The sequence below is a fragment of the Cryptococcus neoformans genome, chromosome 6 (assembly GCF_000149385.1).
Source record: "Cryptococcus neoformans var. neoformans B-3501A chromosome 6, whole genome shotgun sequence".
In the NCBI taxonomy this organism is placed as follows: Eukaryota; Fungi; Basidiomycota; class Tremellomycetes; order Tremellales; family Cryptococcaceae; genus Cryptococcus; species Cryptococcus deneoformans.
The window spans coordinates 650,191-670,190 of NC_009182.1; the positions used below are offsets into that span (position 1 = coordinate 650,191).

The 20,000-nt window shown below is 48.8% G+C and overlaps 10 protein-coding genes across 10 annotated transcripts in view; 5 read left to right on the plus strand and 5 right to left on the minus strand.

Moving 5' to 3' along the window:
- Positions 1–33: 33 nt before the first annotated feature.
- On the plus strand, positions 34–4,502 carry CNBF2080 (hypothetical protein; the record flags this gene model as incomplete). The annotated part of the gene is made up of 16 exons (XM_769685.1): positions 34–44; positions 95–240; positions 296–841; positions 888–1,022; positions 1,065–1,635; positions 1,707–2,159; positions 2,203–2,365; positions 2,439–2,652; positions 2,708–2,871; positions 2,908–3,129; positions 3,179–3,242; positions 3,320–3,457; positions 3,511–3,798; positions 3,849–3,987; positions 4,052–4,173; positions 4,237–4,502. The coding sequence occupies 16 exons, from the start codon at positions 34–36 to the stop codon at positions 4,500–4,502; spliced, it is 3,642 nt and encodes a 1,213-aa protein (XP_774778.1).
- Positions 4,503–4,811: 309 nt separating this feature from the next.
- Positions 4,812–6,465, minus strand: CNBF2090 (hypothetical protein; the record flags this gene model as incomplete). Its single annotated transcript, XM_769686.1, has 2 exons — positions 4,812–5,890; positions 5,943–6,465. 2 exons carry the CDS (start codon positions 6,463–6,465, stop codon positions 4,812–4,814), a joined length of 1,602 nt encoding a protein of 533 aa, XP_774779.1.
- An 871-nt stretch (positions 6,466–7,336) lies between these two features.
- On the minus strand, positions 7,337–7,696 carry CNBF2100 (hypothetical protein; the record flags this gene model as incomplete). The annotated part of the gene is made up of 3 exons (XM_769687.1): positions 7,337–7,413; positions 7,471–7,521; positions 7,624–7,696. 3 exons carry the CDS (start codon positions 7,694–7,696, stop codon positions 7,337–7,339), a joined length of 201 nt encoding a protein of 66 aa, XP_774780.1.
- Positions 7,697–8,089: 393 nt separating this feature from the next.
- On the plus strand, positions 8,090–9,071 carry CNBF2110 (hypothetical protein; the record flags this gene model as incomplete). Its single annotated transcript, XM_769688.1, has 7 exons — positions 8,090–8,098; positions 8,147–8,203; positions 8,250–8,486; positions 8,546–8,626; positions 8,699–8,810; positions 8,866–8,981; positions 9,036–9,071. The coding sequence occupies 7 exons, from the start codon at positions 8,090–8,092 to the stop codon at positions 9,069–9,071; spliced, it is 648 nt and encodes a 215-aa protein (XP_774781.1).
- A 432-nt stretch (positions 9,072–9,503) lies between these two features.
- CNBF2120 (hypothetical protein) lies at positions 9,504–10,275 on the minus strand (the record flags this gene model as incomplete). Its single annotated transcript, XM_769689.1, has 3 exons — positions 9,504–9,879; positions 9,936–10,142; positions 10,193–10,275. The coding sequence occupies 3 exons, from the start codon at positions 10,273–10,275 to the stop codon at positions 9,504–9,506; spliced, it is 666 nt and encodes a 221-aa protein (XP_774782.1).
- Positions 10,276–11,180: 905 nt separating this feature from the next.
- CNBF2130 (hypothetical protein) lies at positions 11,181–12,119 on the minus strand (the record flags this gene model as incomplete). Its single annotated transcript, XM_769690.1, has 2 exons — positions 11,181–11,844; positions 11,899–12,119. The coding sequence occupies 2 exons, from the start codon at positions 12,117–12,119 to the stop codon at positions 11,181–11,183; spliced, it is 885 nt and encodes a 294-aa protein (XP_774783.1).
- Positions 12,120–12,824: 705 nt separating this feature from the next.
- CNBF2140 (hypothetical protein) lies at positions 12,825–15,145 on the plus strand (the record flags this gene model as incomplete). The annotated part of the gene is made up of 11 exons (XM_769691.1): positions 12,825–13,125; positions 13,184–13,329; positions 13,398–13,479; positions 13,533–13,633; positions 13,694–14,056; positions 14,116–14,126; positions 14,186–14,293; positions 14,360–14,532; positions 14,586–14,620; positions 14,676–14,813; positions 14,867–15,145. 11 exons carry the CDS (start codon positions 12,825–12,827, stop codon positions 15,143–15,145), a joined length of 1,737 nt encoding a protein of 578 aa, XP_774784.1.
- Positions 15,146–15,282: 137 nt separating this feature from the next.
- On the minus strand, positions 15,283–17,222 carry CNBF2150 (hypothetical protein; the record flags this gene model as incomplete). The annotated part of the gene is made up of 6 exons (XM_769692.1): positions 15,283–15,655; positions 15,709–16,255; positions 16,302–16,380; positions 16,435–16,968; positions 17,027–17,064; positions 17,123–17,222. 6 exons carry the CDS (start codon positions 17,220–17,222, stop codon positions 15,283–15,285), a joined length of 1,671 nt encoding a protein of 556 aa, XP_774785.1.
- A 150-nt stretch (positions 17,223–17,372) lies between these two features.
- Positions 17,373–18,445, plus strand: CNBF2160 (hypothetical protein; the record flags this gene model as incomplete). The annotated part of the gene is made up of 5 exons (XM_769693.1): positions 17,373–17,449; positions 17,503–17,806; positions 17,876–17,910; positions 17,969–18,177; positions 18,228–18,445. The coding sequence occupies 5 exons, from the start codon at positions 17,373–17,375 to the stop codon at positions 18,443–18,445; spliced, it is 843 nt and encodes a 280-aa protein (XP_774786.1).
- A 1,331-nt stretch (positions 18,446–19,776) lies between these two features.
- Positions 19,777–20,000, plus strand: part of CNBF2170 (hypothetical protein) — a gene marked incomplete at both ends in the record, with an annotated part of 3,539 nt that continues 3,315 nt past the window's right edge. Inside the window, 2 exons of the mRNA XM_769694.1 lie at positions 19,777–19,871; positions 19,938–20,000. The exon at positions 19,938–20,000 is cut by the window's right edge and continues 32 nt beyond it. Coding sequence (XP_774787.1) covers positions 19,777–19,871; positions 19,938–20,000 — 158 coding nt within the window. The remainder of the gene's footprint in view (positions 19,872–19,937) is intronic.

Consider the following 20,000-nt stretch of genomic DNA (forward strand, 5'->3'; position numbering starts at 1 on the left):
CCTCGCCCTCGACGGCCCAGACCGCGCGCCCGTATGTCTTTTCTGTAAATTTTGGCTCGCCACGCTGACATGCCCAGCTCGAGGTCGTCGGCAGCGTCGACAGCGGCATCAAGGCTGCTGCCTGGTCGCCCGACGACGAGCAGCTCGTCCTCGTCACCGGCGACGACATGCTCGTCTGCATGACCAGGAATTTCGATGTCATCCACGAAGAGCCGCTGCGATCAGAAGACTTTGGACAGGGTGCGTCTACAGCCGCACTGACAAGCACACTGACAAGCACGCTGACATCTGCTAGACAAATTCATCAACGTCGGCTGGGGATCCAGGTCGACCCAGTTCCACGGCTCTCTCGGCAAGTCCGCCGCCCGCCAGCCCGCCGACCCCGCCCGCCCAGTCGCCCACCCGACCGACCATGGTCTCCCCGTCATCTCGTTCCGCGGCGACGCCGCCTTCTTCGCCGTCTCGTCGCTCGACCCCTACCCGGACGGGTCCGGCCAGGCAAGGCGCCAGGTCAGGATATACGCCCGCGACGCCTCGTCAGGTTTCCAGCCCAAACTGTCAGCCACCTCGGAATCCCTGCCCGGCCTGGAACCCGCCCTCGCATGGCGACCGAGCGGGAACCTCATCTCCACCATGGTCCGGTACGGCTACCACGGCGGCGGAGAAGGTCGGGAAGGCAGGTGGGATGTGGCCATGCTGGAGAGAAACGGATTGCGGCATGGCGGTTTCGAGCTGAGAGAGGACAAGGGAGATTGGGAAGACGGGACGGTCAGGGGATTGGGGTGGAATTCTGATTCAGAAATACTGGCCGTCTGGATCGAGCGGAAGGAGAGGGATGTCTGTAAGTGGCGTGCGCCAAAAACAGACAATTACACTGACAGCACTAGTGCAACTATGGTCCATGAAAAACTACCACTACTATCTCAAGCAGGAACTCTACTCTCACGATACGCAAAAACCCAGGTTCAGAGGGTTCAAATGGCACCCGGAAGACCCCCTATCTCTCTACATCATCTGCCAAGGTAAATATCTACACTGTTGACACAAACTAAACCACTCTGCAGACTCTATCCAGCACCGCACATTCACATGGGACACCTTTGCCGCCCGTCTACCCATGCCGCACGATACCGCCTCCGTCGCCGTCATCGACGGCACCCGTCTCCTCCTCACCCCCTTCCGAACCCAAAACACACCCCCGCCCATGTCCTCCTACCACCTCGCCCTGCCCTCCACCCCTGTACACGCGTGTTTATCCAGCTGGGAAGACACGGCCGCAGCGGTGTTCGCAAACGGCCACGTAATGGTATGGAAACTCAACACGCGGCTGCCTTCGCCTGCACCTGGATCGAAATTGAAAAGAGGCGGCCAAGTCGCAGAGCCGGTGATTGTCCTTGAGAAAAAAGTGGACGGAAAAAGAGTCATCCGCAATCTGGCGCTCGGTCCCCGCGGTCGAGTCGCAGTCCTCAGTCTGGCGGTAGACGCAGACGGTCCCGCCGAGCAAAGCGGGCGCGTGAATGTGTTTGGAGGAGGAGAAGGCGAACAGGATGAAGAGTTTGAAGTGGAGAGTGGTGTCGAGAGCATCTTGTGGACTGATCAAGGCAATGTCCTCGTGTTGAACGGGCAAAAGAGACTGTACAGCTGCAAGTCGTGTCGTCTCTATACGCTGTCATCAGCTAACCCAAAAAATTACCTATAGTGGCAAGCGAAGAACCGATCGATCTTACACTTCCCTCCCAACCCACCTCCGTCCTCCTCTCCGGCCACCTCTTATTCACTCTTTCACCAACATCCAAGCTCCACATGACCGCTCTCACCCCATTTGCGGCCCACCCCACCTCCCTCTCCCTCTCCCAACAACCAGTCACCTCGTTCACGCTCACGTCTTCTTTCCTCATCTACACCACTACCGCTCACTTTGCGCACTTTGCGCCTCTGGTAACATTGGAAAGACTCGCCAATGGAGATGATGGCGCGGGCGGCAGCGGCAGCGAGATGAAGTGGGAAGAGCGAAGAGTGGAAAGAGGCGCAAAAATCGTCGTGGCCAGTGAGAGCGAAATGAGTTTGGTGCTCCAAGCGACTCGTGGTAATCTCGAGACGGTTTACCCTAGACCCATGGTCTTGCAAGTCGTCAAACGGGATGTTTTGGCGCAAGTCTTGTTCTCTCTTTCCCTCTCCAGCACTAGCTAACAGGAAACACAGCGGAGCGTACCGTGCAGCATTCCTGACGTGCAGGAAACATCGACTGGACCTCAACCTCCTGTACGACCTTGACCCTGAAAAGTTCATGGCCAACTTGGAGACCTTTGTGGAAAACGTTCACGAGGTGGATTACCTCAACCTTTTCATCTCTTCTCTCAAGCAAGTTTGCTCATTAAATCTATGGGATGATGAGAATGATCGCTAACTGGGTTTGTAGCTCGGAAGACTCGGCCAAGGCTGTTTATGGTGACCAAGCTCGCGACCAAGCTCGCGATACACCCCCGACCATCCCCGCCGCCAAAGACAAGGTCAACACCATCTGCGACTCGCTCCGTATCCTCCTCGAAGCCCGCGGTTTGGAAACGTACGTGGAGAGTATCCTCACCACCCATGTCTGCAAGATTCCGGCCGATTACGAATCGGGATTGAGAGTCCTTTTGCAATTGCAAGGTACGTGCGGTGTCTCTCCGGCATCGAATTATTTTTCCTGATGTGAAAAAATTAGCGGACCACCCGGAGATTGTAGAGGATGCAATCAAGTACATCATCTTCCTTTCCGATGTGAACAAGCTCTACGATGTAGCTTTGGGAATGTACAACTTCCAGCTCGTCCTCATGATCGCTCAATATTCTCAAAAGGCAAGTTTCCTCCCCCCTAATGGCAATCTCGTTAAAACAAGCAAAAAAGCTTATAACCCTACGTAGGATCCGAAAGAGTACCTTCCCTTTTTGCGAGAACTCCGCGCTCTTGGTAAATGGGATCAACGATTCAAGATTGACGATCATCTCGAAAGACGAGAAAGTGCGTTGGCCAACCTCAAGCAAGCTGGTCCAGAAAGGTTTGAAGATGCAGCATCGTATCTCGCCAAGTATGAGCTGTATGATACCGCATTTAAATTGTACAATGACGATCAAGAAAAATTGACTGTAAGTTTCTGTTTCAATCTATCAAGGTAAGATACTGATTGACAAAAAGGTTATCCGTGACCTTTACGGAGACTACCTGTACGACCGCCGAGAGTATACAGATTCTGCGCTTTGTGAGCTCCATTCTCTCATTTTGACCCGCAACGAGTTTTTCTCATACAATTGTATTTTTTTTTTTTTTTTAAAAAAGCATACCTCATCGCGAACAAGCCTCAAAAAGCACTCAAGGCGTACGAGCGTGCGCATGCCTGGCGAGAGTTGTTTGCGTTGGCCAAGAAGGAAGGTTTATCAAAGCAGTCTTTGGATGAGATGATTGAGCGTGTCACAGGTAGGTAAAGATATTGAAAAAAAAAAAACCCGAAGCTGATTCCAACCGGTAAGACTATCTGGGCTCCCGAGGTCGACATTTGGAAGCTTCCCAGATATTCATCGAGTATTCATCCGATGTTGATAGCGCTGTCGATACTTGCTGCCGCGGCGCCGAATTCTCTGAAGCCTACCGCTTGACATCTATCCATGACCGATCGGATCTTGTAGAAGCCATGATTCACCCTGGGTTGGAAGAGGCACATGAAGCGCTCATCGAGGTCTTTGAAGAGATGGATGGACAGCTGGACAAGGAAACAAGGAGATTGAAGGAATTGAACGAGATTCGGGAGAAAGACTATGGTACGTCAGATCTCTCTTTGAAATATATCGGCTTATCCCAAAAAATATAGACGCATTCTATATCGTGGAGAGGGAGATTGATATTGAAGGCGTGGACGTTGCCACCAATGCTACTACTGTCGCCTCCGCATTCACACGATACACCGTTGCGCCTAGCACAATGTTTTCTCAGACGACTCGAATGACCGGGTACGTCTTATACTTTTTCACTCCTCCATGTTTACCCTGATCCCGCGCTGAACCAACGAGTTAGTCAAACGGCCAAGTCAAAGAGGGGCAAAAAGAGGGCTACAGGTCGAAGGGGTACTGTGGATGAGTGGGAATACTTGGTGATGAGTATTGGGCGATTGCTCGCACGCGTAGATGAAAAAAGCGGTAGGTCATTGCGTCCCCACCATCCATTTTAAGAGTCATTTTCTGATTCTCGGGGGCATGCAGCCGAAGCCCTCATACTCTTACGCCACCTTCTTTTGGCCTCCTCGGACCATGTCGCTCTCGCCCAGTCTCTCCAAAACACCATCATCTCGTTCCGAACAAAGCTTTCCAACGCTTTGGATGAAGCTTGGCAAGATAGAGATGCTGTGCTGAAAGAGGTTGTAGAGAGTGGCGGTAGTGGATTGGAAGGTGCATTGGAGAAAAGCTTGGGAGAGATCAAGCCACAGGTGGGAGAATGGAAAGGAATGGGTCTGTTATTGAGCAATTGATTAGCATCACTGGGAAAGACAAGCTTTTCAAGGTATGCAAATATAATGCTTTTACCAGATCCAAGTATCATGCAATGCAAACAGAGTTCATGGAAATAGTGACGAAATCAACGTATGTGGATTGAATGGTTTTATCAAAAGAGAGACAAATTCGAATGTGTAGAAATCTACCGATACCAAAGTACAGAAACGTTTGCTATGGATAGGAAAGCAGAAAATAACGAAGAGTCACTATTGGTGAAAGTTAATGAACAGAATGTCAAATGGCTAGTAGTACACATGGTGACAATACACTTGAACTCGACCCGCTTACCCCATTCTGGGCATCGGTCCTCGTATCCCCACAGGAGGAGGGCTGACCCCGACACCAACATGCTGATAACCGGGTGCGAACCCCATACCACCAGGGCTAACGCTCCCGCCGTAGAATACGCCCATGGCAGGCCCTCCCACGCCTGGCTGACCCAAGTGGCCGAGGTAAGTAGGCATGATTCGACGGCGAGTGCGCTGCTTGCGACCTTCGCCATTGGGTCCCATGGCAGTATTCAAAGCTCGCGACGCAAGAGAAATCGAAGGAGATCGGCTGCGGTCGATGGAGATGCGGTGAGAAGAATGGGTAGATGAAGTACGCGAATGAGAGCCGGCACCACCGAGCTTTACACCACCGCCAAGGACGGTAACATTCCCGCCGTCATACGGGGTAACAGTAGGGGTAGGGACGCGGGGGGTGATGTTATTCTCAGTTGTCGGGGTGGTGGGCTGGACAGTCGATTCACCCAGAGCAGAAGGCGATGTGGTTCGGCCACGGGTAGTGTTCGTAGGAGTAGTCTTGGGTTTCTCCTCCTTTTCCTTACCATCTTTTATAGTTTCCGTAGAAAGCATGGGGACATTGAAGGGGTCGGCAGTAGTGGGACGCGTGGCAGGCGTGAGAAGCTGGGTGTGGCCAGAATTTGAATCGGATGTCGAGGAAGACACTGAGCTCTGGGACTCGGATCCACGGTGAGACACTCGTGATGCAGGGCGCTCATGTTCAGGGGAACCTGGCTCGTCGTGATCAGAGATGGCCAATGAAGTGGATCGAGACGAGGCGTCAGAGCTTGACCAACCAGAGGCCTGCTGATTGCGCTGAGTCTGACCAGGCGCCTGACCAAGGCCAAGATTAGAAAAGGCAGGGAGCAAATGGTCTAGCTCAATCGGCTTGGCCTCGTTTTGTCGGTTTTCACCCTGGGATGGAGTAGGAGGAATAGCGAGAACAGTAGGTGCACGGATAGGTATTGCATAAGACGGTCGGTTGGGAGTTGCGTTGGAAGGTTGAGCAAATTTGGCAGGCGTCGCGGGAGACAACTTGTCCGCTTCTGTGGCCGCTTGCCAGATCACCTGCAAGGGCTCTTGGACAAAGTCAGTTCGCCACCTTGATCGATGAAGATCAAACGATCTTACCTCGGACAAGCTTTACAGGTTCGAATCCTGGGTCCTCCCACTCCCATGCACCCCATCTCCATACGACCTGACCAGGATCACACCATACTTCCCACTCGTCGCCCTTATCCGAACTGTCTTCTCTACCGCCCGATTTGGCAATAGCCTTGCGCCATGCCTGCTCTTCTACACCAACTTTTACTGCAGCGGATCGCATTGAGGGTGGAAGGCCGTAGTACTTGGTGCAAATAAGAGACCTGGTTCCGCTACCTACTTGAGGATGGCCTTCGTCCCAAGTGGGCTGGAATTTGACGAATAAAGCTTGTTTAAGCTGTTTCAAGAGCGAATTTAGGACATCTGGGGTATAGGAAGTAGATAAAGGCTCTACAAGATGATCTACTAAATGAGAGAGCGCGGTAGTGAGGGTCCGATCATAGTTGAGATGCGAGGGAAGGTGGACATGGAAGTCTTCTGACTGTAGAGAATGAGAGGAAGCGAGCGAGGCATGTGTGAGGGCCGGAGACGGGTCGGGGTCTGAAGGCATAATGTTTTTAAAAGAATTACTCTATGCTGGCTATGCTGGCATGCTAATGAAGTAGAGTTAGTTGTCTCCGAGTGCAACTATGTGATGCTTTGAAAACGGTGGGCGGTGGGAGTAGTGTGTGGCGAGAAAATGAAGGAGACTTACAATGCAAGTCGGGGGCGAGAGGAGTCGGAGAGGAGCCGGGGGGGAGCGTGAGTGTGGTGGTAGAGGAGTATGGTGCTGCAAGACAGCGGGAGTAAACGCGGAACAAGTGAGAAGGATGGAGAAAAGCAACGGTGGAGAACGCAGAGAAGAGCGTTGAGAGGAAGCCATCATGCGGTGTTTGTATCGACAGAATTACCCGAACCGGAAATGCCACGTGCTAATTATTACGTAACAATTGCCGCCACTCCTTCCATCCCCACAGAACCCTCTACCCAAGTAGACGTCTTTCTAGCAATTACTACTGCGAGTAGGTGCTTGCACTGCGTCACTTGCTTCAGCATGCATTCCCAGCCGTCGTACTTGACATCTTACCAGAACATTTTGTCCGCCGGAAAGCGAATTGTAGCTGAATCCCGCGCAAGGACAGTACATCCTCTGAAGTTCTTTCCCAGATGCATGAATTCTCCTCCGCCGCGATTCTTCACTTTCGCTGATACTTATTTCTGATCTCTTGCTTTGGTCTCGTTGCCACCCTGAGATATCAGAAGACACAGCAAAAGGATCTGATGGAAGTTGGTTGAGCTGCACGTTCTCGGAAGCCTCTCCTGGTTCCGGCTCGTTTACAAGGCTCGTTTTTTCGTGTATAGAAGAATCTGGCGTGTTGATGTAAAGAGTGTAACTCTTGCCGGCTGAAGAGGCGACCTATAAAAGATAGAACGTCAATAAACTATACATGTTTTGCTGACGACTGGATCATCCATACTTGATACACATGTCTACCTGTAGGCAAAATGACCCTGACCACTTCAACATTTGGATCAGCTTACTGTCCATTGTGATCCCCTAAATATTTGGCTTTACCTTCACGACGGTCAATGAGCTGTAATGCAGACATCAACATAGGGCCGAAAACTATATGTAGTTGTAGCAGCAGCGTATCATCGACTGGATGCGACATTATATCAGTAACCACCCCAAAGGTCCAGGGGCAAATCACAATGGTGGCTAACATACTGGGTGAAGAAGATGGCAGAGCGTCAAGTAATGTGGCGGACAATAAGAGGAACTCGGGGACAGAAGACGACATGGTGATCATTGGTTGTGCGTTATTCAGGAGAACCAGCCGGAGGAAAGAAGGGCTTTCGCCTCAAATACGGGGGAAGGGTGGTCGTTCAAAAGATATAGCATGCAGATGCAAGATCCAAGAGAAAATTGCCGAGGACTGAATCTCTACGTACGTAGCAACAAGGCCTCCTTGTTGTTGGACAGCTATGAAGAGTGGAGGTTGTTGATGCTATTCTAATGCTGGCCACGTGACTGCCACGTTTCCGCCCCGTTCCACTATGTGCCGCCGCCACCGCCGCTCAATCCATCACCCAGCTTGGGTCCTGTCATCGATCCTCGCTTGAATCTTGACTCGGCTTCTATTCCAGTTCCATCCTTCGAACCCCGCCTTACTCCGGATCCACCCCTATACACCATGAATAGAGTGAGTAAATCATATAAAGTCAGGCAGAGCCGTGCTGAGTTTCACCAGATATTCGGCACAGGCAAAGCGAAACCTAAACCTTCCCTCACAGATGCCATCTCTTCCGTAAGTCTAAATATATGGCATGACTTCACTTTCTGACCACCTTCAGACCGACTCCCGTGTTGCTTCTCTTGAGGTCAAGCTCAAAAAACTCGATGCCGAATTGTCCGTTTTCAAGACCCAAATGTCCAAGATGCGTGAAGGTCCCGGAAAGGCGGCTGTCCAACAGAGGGCCTTGAGAGTGCTTAAACAGAAAAGGATGTACGAAAGCCAGCTGGGACAACTTCAACAGCAAACATATAATATGGAGCAGGCGGCAATGACCACGGAAAATTTGAAGAACACAGTGAGTATATAATCCAATGTGAGAGGCATTGCGAACTGATAGATTTACCATCCTTCAAGATGGCTACAGTTGATGCCATGCGAGTGGCTAATAAAGAGATGAAAAAGCAATATAAAGGAATTGATATTGATAAGATTGAGGTATGTAGTTTCTATCAACCGAGAATCTCTACATCCCCTTCATCATTTGATCTGACGTTCCAACGCTACCAGAGTATCCATTACGACATGGAAGACCTCATCGAGCAAGCCAACGATATACAAGAATCTCTAGGGAGGAGTTATGGTGTCCCTGATGAAGTTGATGAGACAGATCTCCAGGCTGGTGAGTTTCTTTTTTTTTGGCTATGACGTCCTGAAGCCTACTGAAAATCATGTAGAGCTCGATGCATTAGGGCTTGACGACGAGCCCATAGGAGAAAATGAAACCCCGAGCTATCTGCAAGATGCTCAATCTTTACCGGATTTCGTCGATTCTGCGCCTCTTGAAGAGCTAGTAAGTCTGTATTCTTAAGGGCGTTAGACAGATCAAATCTGACACCATATCTAGCAATCTGAACAGCCGACGGCTGAAGTGGCGAGATAAACATATATCCGGCCTTCGAGACCTGATTAGGTCGTGTTGGTGCAAGTGTAGTATTGATCACAGGATAAGGATAGTGTGAAGTTTTTAGTTGGCAATACTATAGCGACGATGAGATGGAGGCGGTTTTAGTGAGGACATGGTATAAGACGAGAGACTCGTTTGAAACCTATTAATGCATCTGTAATTGTATTACTATCGCTGCGCTTGTCACCCTATCTTCATGAAATTCAATCCATGATGTCAAGGCATTCCTTTATTCCCAAAAGAACTCCGCAACCCGTGCGAGCGATCCCTCTTCGACTATGGAGTTCACTGTTCATGTGGTTGGTGAACGGCGTAACCCGGTCTCCCAGCAAGATGCAACCATAGTCTTTGGGGCATGCGGCCATGGCGGCACACATAAAGAAGATTCCAAGCTTGTCCAAGGCATGTTCAAAATCTCAACTGCCTTGTATCCACTCCTTTCATCGGGCCCTCAATACCCTGCACAACCCCTTCCGCGGATTGTCCGTCATCCACGATTCCCGATGACGCAGCAGCAGCTGCACCAGACCCCGGATTGGCCTCTACAATCACAGCGCTGGCAAGGCGAGGTCGAACAGAGAGCGAAGCACAGAGGAGACGGTATCGAGCCCGAATGAGGGACAGGAGGGACCCCAAATCGTTTGCAGACACGGAGGACGGGGAGGAAATGTCTTCGCCAGTGGCAGCCGATTGAGGAACAGCGTCTGACCCGTCGGATGGTGTCGGATTGGTAATGGGGAATGTCTTTATCAACTCTAACAGAGTCTGCGCATGTCCCAATGTCCTACGACGCCGCTCATCAGCATGCCCTTATACCAGCCAGAAAGCCATCAAACTCACCTAGCTTCCTTTCCCTTCCGACTGCGGCCTTCGGTAGCTAATGCCACTTTTGTACCCAGAAGCTCAATCCACATCTCTGCCCAGCCCTCGTAGTACCCTACCTCTTCCCATAGCTCCCAGGCCTTTTCCTTGCCTAGTTCGCGACCTTCAAAAAGACCATGCAGGCGACCATGGGCATGTCCAGAGTCATAACCTTCAGAGTAGAATCTATGACGGACATATTAGACTTGTAGAAGCATTGACCATGTGAGACGTACGTTGACTCAAGATTGGTAGCCTCTTCCAAAGGGTCATCCACCACACTCATTTCCCAATCGGTATTTTCTGAATGGCTGCTCATAATGTTTTGCCGGTCGCTGCTGACTTGTAAAGGTCTGTCACCCTATTTGAATTTAGGTCTACTGTGGAGGGGATCTTGTGGTTATCCAGATTGACGAAGAGGCAGTCGACACAAAAAGAATGACAGGCAACAGACAGTGATAAATAGCGAGTTTGCCACAATCCATCCCTCCCGTTGACACTTTAACTTTTGAACTGACATCAAACACCTTATGTAAGCATAGCCTCCACTTTCACCAACCGATTCTGTTGGTGCACATTATCAAGATGGGACCTGACCTTGATACTAGATACTACTATAATTTATTGGGGAGCTCACTGACTATATAAAATATCACAACGTCGCAGCGAACCATTCAGACTACCGACACAATCGATGATACAATAAATGGCGTATCTGTATTGCACGTTTTGCCGATGTGATGAAGACCAATGACGAATGAAGAACAATTTTACGAGTAGTCTTCTAAAATATCAATCATATTTAACGGTCGCCCATTCTACATACATGGAATAAAATTGTGGAGTAAGATGCAACATTGCCACTATTAAACATGAAGCCATATGCCTTGTTTAAGGACATGGCTGAGTTAATGATGCATTTCCATGTGGCATCCTATGCTTTCCCCCGGCGAACCCTCTCCTTGATGATACTTGTTGCGGGACGGGCGGAGAGCGGAGAAGAATATTGCTTTGATTGCCGGCAATCGGGTAAATAAGATCCATAAGGATATTCGTCAAGCTTCCCTTAGACGCCATCAAAGAGGTTGGCTAACTTTGACATGCAGGTTTGGATGGACAGTTTGGTAATCCTATCGAGCGTTATAGATTGGGCGGTCGCGATAATGAGTATTTTATGTTAATGATCAAGCGAGAGGGACTTTTGCGAGGATTCACCTTTGACTCCTATTGTCCACAGTTGATAATCTGCGCCCAGCCGCTTGTGAGAGACTTCCGAGGTAAAAAACAAATTCTGTCACGCATCTGGGGTAGCTCTTCAAGAACCGCATCACGTACTTTTGATACGTCATGGTGTGCCCATGGCAGACCATTCATCCTCGAAAGCTCCCATGAGAAGGTCCAAGTAGTTTTATCCCTCTTTTCCAGTTGATCTTCTGAGTAATGCTTTCGTTTGACGTCATTCAATTCGGGATGAACCTGGTGCAAGACCCGCAAAACATATTCCACAGATTTCTCAATCGAATCGGTCACTGTGCGAGGCGGATTGACTCTGTTACGAGTACCATAACATACCATGGGGATAATGTGGAAGGAAAAGGGCTGGTGCAACACTTCCATCGGAAGATGTCCTCCTGCAAATTTCAAATCGCAGTATGGGACGTTATCGCTTCGCAATTCCAAGAATCCGTAACCGCTTTTGACAATGATTTGTTTGGGTCGACAAAGGGAAACCAATGTGAGATCGAATTCCCGCTGTAGCTCAGGAGCTCTAGGAGGGCTAAGAGGGGATGCACCCAGTTCAATGGAAAGAAGATTGGGAAATGGTTCAATGCCTGTGTCTCGAAGTTCTCGAAGAGCCTTTATAATCAACAAGACAGCGCCCTCATCACTGTATGTCAATCGTCAGATGTTTAGTTGAAACTCCACAACGGATGACACTTACAACTTAGCTTTGGAATAATTCTCAAGGTTTAAATAGGTTATGAACCGCAGAAATCGAAGCTTTAGATCCCTGCCAAACGGCTTCTCCTTTGTGCAATGCGTATTTTCGATACCAGCGAATAATTCTTGGATGCCAACCGCCCGATGTTGAGACGTTGAAAGTCCATAATGGCTCTTCCAAGCAACCATGCGACCCTCGCATAGCATTTCTCCTGCCACCATCGCGATACTCTTTTTGGCTGCAGATAAGCACTCGAAAAACTTGGTCATTGGCAGGGCTCACCTTACAAGTGAAGAGCAAGTTATACCTATCACCCGGATTCGTGTGCTCTATAATCACTTTTGTAACGTCATAAGGCATGTCTTGGAATCTCGCGCGATTCGTTTTACATCCATTGGCTACTCCGTCATGACCGTTCTCTTTGTCGGATGGGCCCCTTGGAGAAGGAATTGCCATAGATGAGACTGTCTGCTGTGCGGCATATGCAGGCAGGAGATTAGAGAAATGTAATCGATCCCCTCCGTCGACGAAAGCGTGAACCGAAAGGGGCACTTGAGGTCTATTAGAAGATTATACACAGCGAAGTGTACGAGACATAGGATGGGTCTCCGTATTAATATTTGAGTGTGGATATATCTTTGAATAGATCGTCTTTCTTGTTCGTTTGGTCGTGAGGACGCTGGCGTTTTTGGCTACCACATCGACCGAAGTATTCTGGGTCCTGGCGGCACCAGCCGACTTACTATTATTATGGACCATCGGAATTGACCGAAATGGAGACGTAATGGTTCCTGGTGGTACCTCGTGCTGACAAACTAATAATATGGACCACTTCTACTCATTAATCACTTCTCGTGCGATGTTCTGGGGCCTGCTACACATATCACATAAACCATTCAGCACCCCCTACACCTCCACGTAACGATATGTCCGCCATAGTCATAACAACAGCATCATACCCATCTGAAAGGACTCCCCTTCTTCGCTCTGGCTCATATTCGTCAGACTCCGACAGCCCCAATGAACCTGTTCGTTCAGCACCATTGAAAGATTCCATATCTTTAAGTCGTTTTGTTGTTGTTTGTATTGGTATATGGTCTGCCAATTTTGTTTTTGCCTTTCAAAGTACCGCAATACCTACCCTGGCACCGGAAATTGGAAGCTGGTTCGAACATGGCGAGTTATCAGCATATCTGGGGAGTATGTTCACTCTCTCAAATACTGCGGGTATGTTCTCCCCTTTATCGTCTTTCAGTTGATGAAAAATGCTCATTGAAAACGCAAGTGATCCCTCTCTATGGAGTCCTCATTGAAACTCTAGGCCGTAAATTCGCCATGGTCACGGCTTGTCTTTTTTTCGGCACTGGTACTATCATGTGTGCATTGGCGGGGAACATGTATTCTCTCATTGGCGCTCGCACCTTCGCAGGGGTATGTTCCATTGAAATATATTACATTATAACCCATCCTGCCGGCTAATCGAATGTTTTCTGACACAGCTAGGGGGCGGAGGACTCTTGACGGTCTCTAGCGTAATCGTTACGGACCTGGTACCACTTCGAGACAGAGGGTATTATCAAGGTGCGAAAACTGTCCCTGTACAATCTACAACAGCTCTTACAGTCTCGTCGCAGGTCTTATGATGACCATCTTTGGATCTGGTAGCATGCTAGGAGGACCTGTGGCTGGGTGGCTGACCGATAGGTTTGGGTGGCATTGGTCCTTCTGGATTCAGGTAGGCGGTTTCGGCGACTTGTACAAGTCGACTGATGTGACCCCGCTCACCGGACTGTAGCTGCCTGTTGTTGTCTTTTGCGGGGTGATTGTTTCGGTCTTCCTACCAACACCTCCTATTCCTCCAACGCACAAGTCTCTTCTTTCCGGTTTAGCATCCCTCGACTGGCTGGGTACGGCCTTCCTTATTGGCTCAGTCACAACCCTTATTTTCGGGTTCTCTTTTCACACATCGTACCTTGAACCCTGGTCTTCCCCGATGGTATGGGGAACGCTGCTAGCTAGTGTTCTGAGTGCGGCAGCTTTTGTACTGGTTGAGATGAAGGTGAAGCATCCGCTTGTACCTCTTAGAGTCTTCAAATCAAATCATATCTCAGCAGTGATGTTGAGCGGATTTTTTCTATCTGTGTCCAACCAAGCATTTGTGAGTCTTTATATTTTCCATTCCATCATATCAACTGACATCTATTATTTACAATGCAGATGTATCAAATGTGAGAGTTTGTCAACCGACTGATATCATCCTGTTCAATCGTTTTACAATGGTTCTTAGTCCCGTATACTTCGCCGTTATCGTGAACACGTCGACAGCTCAAGCGGGCCTCATTATGTCCCTCTGTAGTGGCTTGGGCCTGGCCGTAGGGTCGCTAGTCGCTGGACAGTCAGTCGAATTATCTCTATGTGGGCGAAACTGACATTGATTTACTAATGCTGTACTCTGCCGCAGATACATCCGAAGCGGCTATCCTTGGAAATGGGTGGGACCAATCTCCCTTTTACCTCCTGTTGTGGGCGCATTAGTAGCAGCCACATGGAAGCCGATCCTTCCTTGGTGGTCGTACTATGTGACCGTTTTCCCTTGCATTCTGGGTTATTCGACATTTCTTTGTGTACAATTAGGTAAGTTGGTCAAAGCTTACCGTCAAGCACGCTCACCTTTGACCCCTTTACAGTCGCCTTGGTTTCCAGCGTAGATAGCAAACTTATGGTACTGCAGCTTATTGTTCAATCAAGTAGGTGGAGAAACTGACTACCCATCACAGCCGAAAGCCACCGCGCTATTATATACCACTCGTAGCTTGGGTGCTACACTTGGAGTCAGTGTGGGCGGATCTGTCCAACTTGGCGCACTGGCTTCGCAGCTTAAAGTTTCATTCGAAGGTTTGGAAGCTCGCGATCAGGTAAGCAATGAAATATTTTAAGTTAGAACACTCTGACAGGAATTGCATCGCAGATCATAAACTCCATCCTCCATTCGAAAGCAGCTATTCGACTTCTTGTCCCAAGGCTGCAATCACTAGCGCTCTCTGCTTACGCCCGGTCACTTTCGACTGTTTGGATTTTCAGCGCTGGTATTGCGGTGTTGACGGTCGTGTCTTCTTTATTCATTGAAGCCAAAGAAGTTCACAAAGAAGAGCGACGAGTGATCAAAGGAACGGGAGGAGGTATCAGTGAGGGCGGCCCGTTCGCAGAAGGAATTGGTCCAGCTACAATAGAAGGGGAAAGACAGTAAAGATTTGCATCCGATGTTTTGAGAAAATGTTGTTGTGAGAATGAATTCAAGGTTGCAAGTTGATTCTACTAAATCTTGAACTGGTTTCCTTGGGGAAACAAAATAAAATAGAAAGCAAGGGGATTTAACCGGGCACTTTAAGAAAAATCTTCCCCTGCGTCTATCCTCTCCAAAACTTTGCCTGCAATGATCTTGTCCTCGACACACATCCCCATTAACATGTCAATGACTGTTCTCTTTCCTTCCTCTCGTTCGCTTCCAACTTTAATGTCCTTATGGAGCCTTTTCAAAGCTTTCCATCGCTTATTAGACTCTTTGATGACTCTCTGACATATATCTTCAAGTGAAGTGATGGTAGCAAGCTCGTTGGGAGGAGAAATGTAGGTGGAATAGCCTTGTTGAATTCCTGGAAGCTTGGGGGAATCAGCGGGCAGGTGTAGCACACGTAGGCTCATGAGTAGAGAATGCGAAGGGTGGGGTGGGCCTGGGCAAGTATGGATGGTGTTTTGCCTGTTCCAAGAACATGAGTTAATAATGTGCAGAATAATCACAGCAACACGTACCCCCAACAGGCGATGGCTTCTAAAACCTTTTGTTTTTCGGCTGCATCTTCTTCGTTACCATTGCTCTTCACTTTTTCCTCCCAAAGCTCATCCACAATCCATCCCACATCCAGCTCTCCGTTTTTAAGCCGCAACCATTTATCATCTTCTACCCCTTCTGGTACTTCACAGAAGCCGTATTCTGCAAAGAGTGTGGCATTCGAATGTCCACCGTACTCAAATAACACCTCCTCTCCCTTTTGCATCTCTCGATCAGGGGCAATCAGCCGAAGATCGATTTTACCAGGGACAAGATGTAATCCATTGCGAGAGTAGCCGGTTGGGTTTTGGCTGTTCCAATCGTTGCTGGGCGTCTGTCTATGTGTCCGACGAGCGGCTGACCTAGAGCGCGGCGCCGGTGATGGTGTTGACATCTGGCGAACCCGGGGGGCGTTTAAAGAAGAGTCAGACGAGTGGTTAATCATATCAAGAATGGGAACGAGGGTGTGATTCATACGTTCACTGGGACCGGGGAGACCAAGGGGAATAGAGATCGAACGGGTATTTACTGCTACGAGTCAGAGATGGGCGCTAAATGGACGGAAACTGCATACCATTGAGCCAGGCCCAAAGGAGATCCTCCTGGGTTAAGACTGTAGACATGCAATGCGTTTTGAAAGGCTCTTCCTGGCGCTTCAGGGACATATTAATCTGGCTGAAAAATGAAGACGTTATCAGAACACTCACCAAAACATCTAACACGAGGGCAGCATCAGCTTCATACCGACGTTTCACGTCTTGTATTTTAGCCTTCATTGTAGGAGAAATATGTTTCTCGTATAGAGTATTCCACCAATCCCAATCGGCAGCCCCTGGGCTTTTAGCTCCCAATTCCGGCTTGATAACCCAAGTCAACGGGTGCCAAGGCCTGAATTCGTTGGGAAGTGTCTCAAGATATACTTGCCAGTCCGAAAAATAGCGTTTTTGAGGATCTTTACTAAGGGCCAAGTGGAGGGTTAGAAGCTCAGTGGTATCAAGTTGCCTATAATGAGAGTTGGATTCCCCACTGGCAGTCGAGACAGTAGTTGGTGACGCGGCTGAAGTCTTGATTCGCTTCGAGGAGTTGGTACTTGACGTTATATGTGTAGGTCGAGGATAGAGATGTCTTGGTATAGAGTATACAGGTCCCTTTGAAGGCGGTCTGGAAGCAGCATCTGCAGCAAACATAGTGAGAGGGTTCAGCATGGCCGATGAAGGGATGTGAAGGAGGGTGGATCTCTCCTAATTGAGAATCAACGAAAATTTTCCATGCATAGTTAGAACTAAGAATACTACATACCTTGGCTGGTTCAGTCACCACTAAACCTCGAACGACACCTGTGGAAAACTTTTAGACTCTCTCATCTTGCCGGCTCGTGGACCATGGCGAACATACCAGGTACATCGCGGAGAGACAAGCTAGTTTCAAAGCCGGCATGTTTTTCCTCGAGCCAGGCGAGAAGTTTGTCCCAGTCCTTAGTTGACTCTGAGGGCATGGCTGTAGCCAGCGGAAGGTTATTGCCGTTGGAGGAGGTGAAAATGCAAGGAAGTTGGAGGAGTGGAAAGGTCAATAAATAATATGAATCGAAGCGGGGCCCCTGGTGCACGAAGAAAATGACAGTATTCGGCAACAAGAACCGCACTGGATGATTCTCGCAACCTCAACTCTTCCTTCTCTCACCTTCTACCGCAAAATGGTCAACCCCGACGAAGACACTGAGTTGTACGCTATCCGCCATTCCATCCCGTTTACATCCATGCTTATACCTCTTCCAGCAACGATGCCCTTCGTCGACATGGCATCCTTCCTCCAAAGCCTCCATCACGCTCCCCATCCCCAGACATTCCCCACATAACCCACACCGACGCTGTCCGTGCAGTCGCTGCCACAGCAGATGCAGACCAACTCGTGACACTTATTGAAGGCGATAATCTCGATTCAGACGACGAACGTATGTTTGAAGAGTACAAGAGAAAAAGACTGCATGAAATGAAGAAGGAAGAGAAGAAGGGACGATTCGGCAGTATGGAACCCCTAGCACGAGAGGACTTTGTCAGGGAGGTCACGGAGGGGAGCAAAGTGGACCCCAATGGAGAACAGATTGAAGACCAAGGTGATGATGACGAAGAATCTTCTCCACGATTAAAGGGGACAGGTGTAGTCGTCTTTTTATTCAAAGACTCGTACGTTGATTGCATCCTTCTTAGGCGGTCTCCAGAACTAAGTTGACTCGAGCCACAGTGTACCTTTATCCCAACATCTTCAGCCCCTTTTAAATCAAGCGGCTGCCGCCCATCCATCCACAAAGTTCTTATCAATCCCAGCAGGACTTTGCATCCCTAATTACCCAGACAAAAATGTACCCACTCTGCTTATTTATAGAAACGGAGAGATGGTTGGAAATGTCGTGGCAGGTATGGGCTTGAAAGGGATGAAGACCACAGTGCGCGGTGGGTGTCCCGGTACTCTCTATTGCCTTCTGGCTGATAAAATTACATAGATCTGGAAGGGTTGCTGCTTTACTTCAAAGCGGTCGAGAAACCCTCAGCTGCGCTCTTACGATCCAACGGAGCTAATGAACACTCAGACTCTGATGACGATTTCAACGACGATATCGGCACAGTTAACACCAGAGGAGGTGGCCTCCGAACTGGTGGTGTAGGCATTGGCGCAGGTCGAGGCAAAGAAGACAGTGACGATAGTGATTTTGACATGTAAAAGCTATGGCTATGCTATCATGTCGAGTAAGCATGTCAAATCCTCCGGATTACGCTTCCACCCGATTAATATCTCTTCAAACAATCAAAAACAAAGACATGGTCGCTTGGTAAACTCTTTCGATGCAAGTAACACCCAGCATCAATAACACATGGGCATCTGCGGTTATAAGGAGCAACCAAGCTCTGAATTTTGCCATACATTTGTTGTACCCTGGCTGCTACAACTTATTGAAGCCTTTCCTTAATTTCTTTGACAAGAAAACAGCTGCAGGTACAGTAAAGAGGGTGCCACCGCGCGCGCAATGAACCATGAACCATGAACAATCTTACTGACCGCAGAACGAAGAACACCTTTGCCAGCACCTCCTATGCGGCGCTCTGAATCGTACTGACCAGGTACCATAATCCGCATGAGCAGTCATGCTTTGAAGGCTTACGGCTGTACTTCCTCGTAATGGATAGCTGAGTTACCTGAGTATCCAAATTCGCAGTATTTTTGAGATGTTCATGGGGGTTTGGATTTATTTCGCTGCAACTGCTTGTTTCGGGTTGGAACCCGACACACCTACGGTGAACTTGACTGCTACCCAAAAATAGGTCAATGTAGTTGCTGAGCTTACAGTAAAGAGGTCAGTGAATGAACGAAGAAGTCCTGCAGCGCCCTGCCAATGGTCCTTGAAAGCATTATTTTTACTTGTCCCTACAGCGATTGTTCACTAACAGGCTTGATTGAAGACAAGCCAAACATGCAATATGCATCCATCAGTTCCAGCAGAAGTTAGAACCAGCGACATTTGATAGGCAGGTGTAGTAAGTAGTAGACTGACGCTACGTACCACTGCGTGTAGCAAACTCGGTAAATGATGATCTTGATCAGAGCATCGCACTGTACGGTAATGTGTACATGATGTATTTTTACTACGTAGTACAACAAAGAGGAAGAAAGAGGTAGTAGTAATCGTAATGATGCCATGATATGCGTGCTGTATGCGTGCATGATGATGATTGATCGATGAAGAAGATTGACAGCGGCAGAAGAACGAAGAAGAATTCGCGACGACGACGACGACGACGAGCGACGATAGCACATCTGCATTTTGCCACGTCAGATCTTTCCGGCTATCAAAAGTCAGAGACTTACCGGTGGATGAGCAGTTGGTCGACTTTCACAGCCCATCAAGCAGCCCGTCGACACACTATATTATAAAACGTACAACGAAGCCTACGCACACATACCACTATTATTATTTGACTTACACAGCCCACCTCACAAGAATTCAACGCCTGTGACTTCAAGCATAGAACATTGCCACTACCACAAACCGTAACATGGCTCATCAACAGCCGATCCCCTCGGCGGACAGCCTCAATTTTAAGGATCTCGTGGTATTAGTAACAGGAGCTGGCAGCGGCATAGGGAGAACGTAAGTTTAGATTTGAATATAGCTCCTAGCAAACTAATGTGGGGATCCTTGGGGTGTTTTGTCTAGGTATGCTCGCTTTTTCGCCGCCCGTGGAGCTAAAGTAGTCATCAACGATGTGTCGGCTGAAGC